This window comes from Entamoeba nuttalli (genome assembly GCF_000257125.1).
Source record: "Entamoeba nuttalli P19 unplaced genomic scaffold asmbl_4770, whole genome shotgun sequence".
Taxonomy (NCBI): Eukaryota; Evosea; order Mastigamoebida; family Endamoebidae; genus Entamoeba; species Entamoeba nuttalli.
The window spans coordinates 1-3,020 of record NW_008577033.1 but is presented as its reverse complement, the minus strand read 5'-3'; the positions used below and the strand labels follow the sequence as shown (position 1 = coordinate 3,020).

Below are 3,020 nucleotides of genomic sequence, written 5' to 3'. Positions count from 1 at the left end.
CGACAGTTGACAAGAACTTATTAATTTATTAATAACATCTTGACAATTATTGAATTTTTCGATACACGTCATTCTGGTTATACAACAAACTAATCCAAACACAATGAAGTTTGAAGCAAAGACAAAAATGAAGAAACAAAAAAGACAAGTTTAGAAGGGAAATGAAGGATATTTAGATTGTACAAACCTATTTATTTTTAATGAACAAACCAGCACAACCAAATGGACAAGGACTTTTTCAAAAAATAACAGACTCCATCAAAGAGTCTCTTTCTCAAAGTATTGGGGTATATGCATCTGCTTATGGAGAAGTATTAGAATTATTAAATAAAGAATTTGGTGTTGATGCCATTAGTTCACTTTGTGGACTTCTTTTATTAGAAGGACTTCCAAAACCAGACATTCATGACGTACCAATAATCAAAAATAAAGATTTCTATTATCTTATCATGAAACTTTCTCGACATGTAACAGCAGCCTATGGAAGCAAACATGATTCTACATATACGTTAGTTAATGAAGAAGAATGTAATGAAGAGGCTAAAGGATATAGTCCAGAAGAAATAGAAATTGCAGCAATTTGTAGTAGAGCAGGGATTTATCCAAATATGTTATTGAGTTTAGTCACATCTCCACCATTATTTGTTGCATCATATTATCTTGCTCTTGATCCGTCATTACATTCATTAATACTTTGTATAAGAGGAACTTTTTCTGTCAATGATATTGTTAGTGATATGATATTATATGGCTCTCCTTTTACATACAACGAAGAAGAGGGTATAGTACATACTGGAATGTATAAAACAGCACAAGAAACATTAAAATATGTATTTCCTTCATTAGAAAAAGCAAGAAATGAATATCCAAATCTAGATTTAATTATTACAGGACATTCTCTTGGAGGAGGAATTGCTACATTAATTACTCTATTTTTAAATGAACAAAAACCTGAATGGAATATTCATTGTTATGGATTTGCTCCTGCTGCTACATTAAGTGAAAACATAGCAATGATGCCAGAAGTAAATGAATTGGTCACATCAATTGTTTTTGATTATGATGTTGTTCCATCATTATCTCTAAATTCATGCAAACGTCTTATTAAACGAATGAATAAAGTGCTTGAACAAGTTGGTTTTGATTATGTTAAGTATATAGCTAAACTATCACAAGGAATGAAAACAAGTGAAGCAGCAAGACAACTTGTTGAAGAATATGGGAAACCAATTGATGATTCTATTGACGTTATAATTTCTCCACAACCTCTTCTTCCAGGTGGAGAAGTGTACCAAATACTAAGAGAATCAAACAATATGTTTTCTCTTCAGTTAGTGGCAAATAATGTATTTGGGGAGATTAAAGTATCAAATAGTATGATTGCTGATCATTTGCCTACAAATTATATTATTGCAACAACAAAATTATACAAACAAATGACAAATGAACAAATTGAAGAAGATAGAAAGAAATTATTTGAACAATGTCTTGAAATGGTATAATAAAAAGAATACATTACTTACATAGATATTGTTTTTATTCATTGTTAATATTTATATATTCCTTTTTTTGTTTTTATTTTGAAACAAACTAAGAAATAATTTTCATATTTTATCTATTTTATCATCTATTATTTCTTATTATTCATCATATCCATCAATGGAAAAAATACAAAAAGGATATTCATTTATTGCTAGTATTGGAATAATTATTAATTACAGTATTGGTGTAGGTGTCTTTGGATTACCATTTTCATTTTATTCTGGAGGATTACCATTATCAATGATATTAACAAGTGTGATGTTATTATTAACACTAATTACATCTATGTATACCATTGAAGCAATGACAAGAACATGTAAAAGAAAAACAAATAGTGATGAATTAGATCAAGAAATTTATGACTTTACTTTAATATCAGGAATGTGGCATTCCAAACAAGGAAAAATATTAACAAGTATTTTAATTATTGTTGTTAATTATTGTTATCTTTGGGGATATGTTGCTACTGGAAGTAATACATTAATGACAATGTATTGGTTATTTAAAAATCAACCACAAATGTGTGATACTCAAACATGGAATTCACAATGTAATTTATCATATTACATTTGTGTTGCTGTATTTATGATTCTTACTGTTCCTTTAGCTTATGTTAATTTATCTCAACAAGGATTTCTTCAATTGTTTATGGCATTTTATAGAATAATTATGTTTAGTATTTTATTAATTACTATAACAATACAATTATTCCATGGTCCAGTACAACTTGGTAATCATAAAATAGACACAGCATGGACAAATGAATGGAAATGGGGAAATTTTGGTATTTTATTTACTCATATCTCTGTTGCATTCAGTCTTCAATCATGTTTACCTGATGCATTACAACCAGTTGGAAATAAAAAACAAGTTGGTTTAGTTACAATTATTGGGTCATTAATTTCAGGGATAATTTATATTTTGGTTGGTGCTTTATGTGCTTCAGTATTTACTGCATCTTCAACAAATCCAGTAACAATTAATTATGAGTATTATACTGGTAGAAGTGGTGGGTTTGGTATTGGAAATCCAACAATCATTGGTTATATTATTCGATATGCTATTCTTATATTCCCAATTGTTAATATCCTCAATGAATATCCTCTTGTTTGTTATACCCTCGCAACAAACATTTCTTCTACTCTTCCTAAATCATATGGTGGTAAATGGAGAAAATATGCAATTATATCTTGTGCTGTCTTTCCACCATTTGCTTTAGCTTGTCTTGTTGGGAGTGTTAAAACAATAGCAAGTTTAACAGGTATCGTCGCTTTTATTCTCAGTTATGTTTTTCCTTGTGCATTTGTATTAGCTTCTCGTAGAATATCAGTTGCAAGAAATGGTATAGAAGCATTAAAGAATAGATTTTATTCATGGTATTCTACAACAACCATCGTTGTGATTATCTTTGTCATTTGTTCTTTTCTTTCAATTATATCTACAACATTTGTGTTATATAACGTTTTTAAGTCTTTGGT

At 29.0% G+C, this 3,020-nt stretch overlaps 2 protein-coding genes across 2 annotated transcripts; both read left to right on the top strand.

The window, feature by feature from the left end:
- Positions 1-200: 200 nt before the first annotated feature.
- On the top strand, positions 201-1,502 carry ENU1_112510 (lipase, putative; the record flags this gene model as incomplete). The annotated part of the gene is made up of 1 exon (XM_008859587.1): positions 201-1,502. One exon carries the CDS (start codon positions 201-203, stop codon positions 1,500-1,502), a length of 1,302 nt encoding a protein of 433 aa, XP_008857809.1.
- Positions 1,503-1,659: 157 nt separating this feature from the next.
- Positions 1,660-2,940, top strand: ENU1_112500 (amino acid transporter, putative; the record flags this gene model as incomplete). Its single annotated transcript, XM_008859586.1, has 1 exon — positions 1,660-2,940. A coding segment is annotated over one exon (1,281 nt), but the record flags the coding sequence as incomplete, so codon positions are not given.
- Positions 2,941-3,020: the final 80 nt, after the last annotated feature.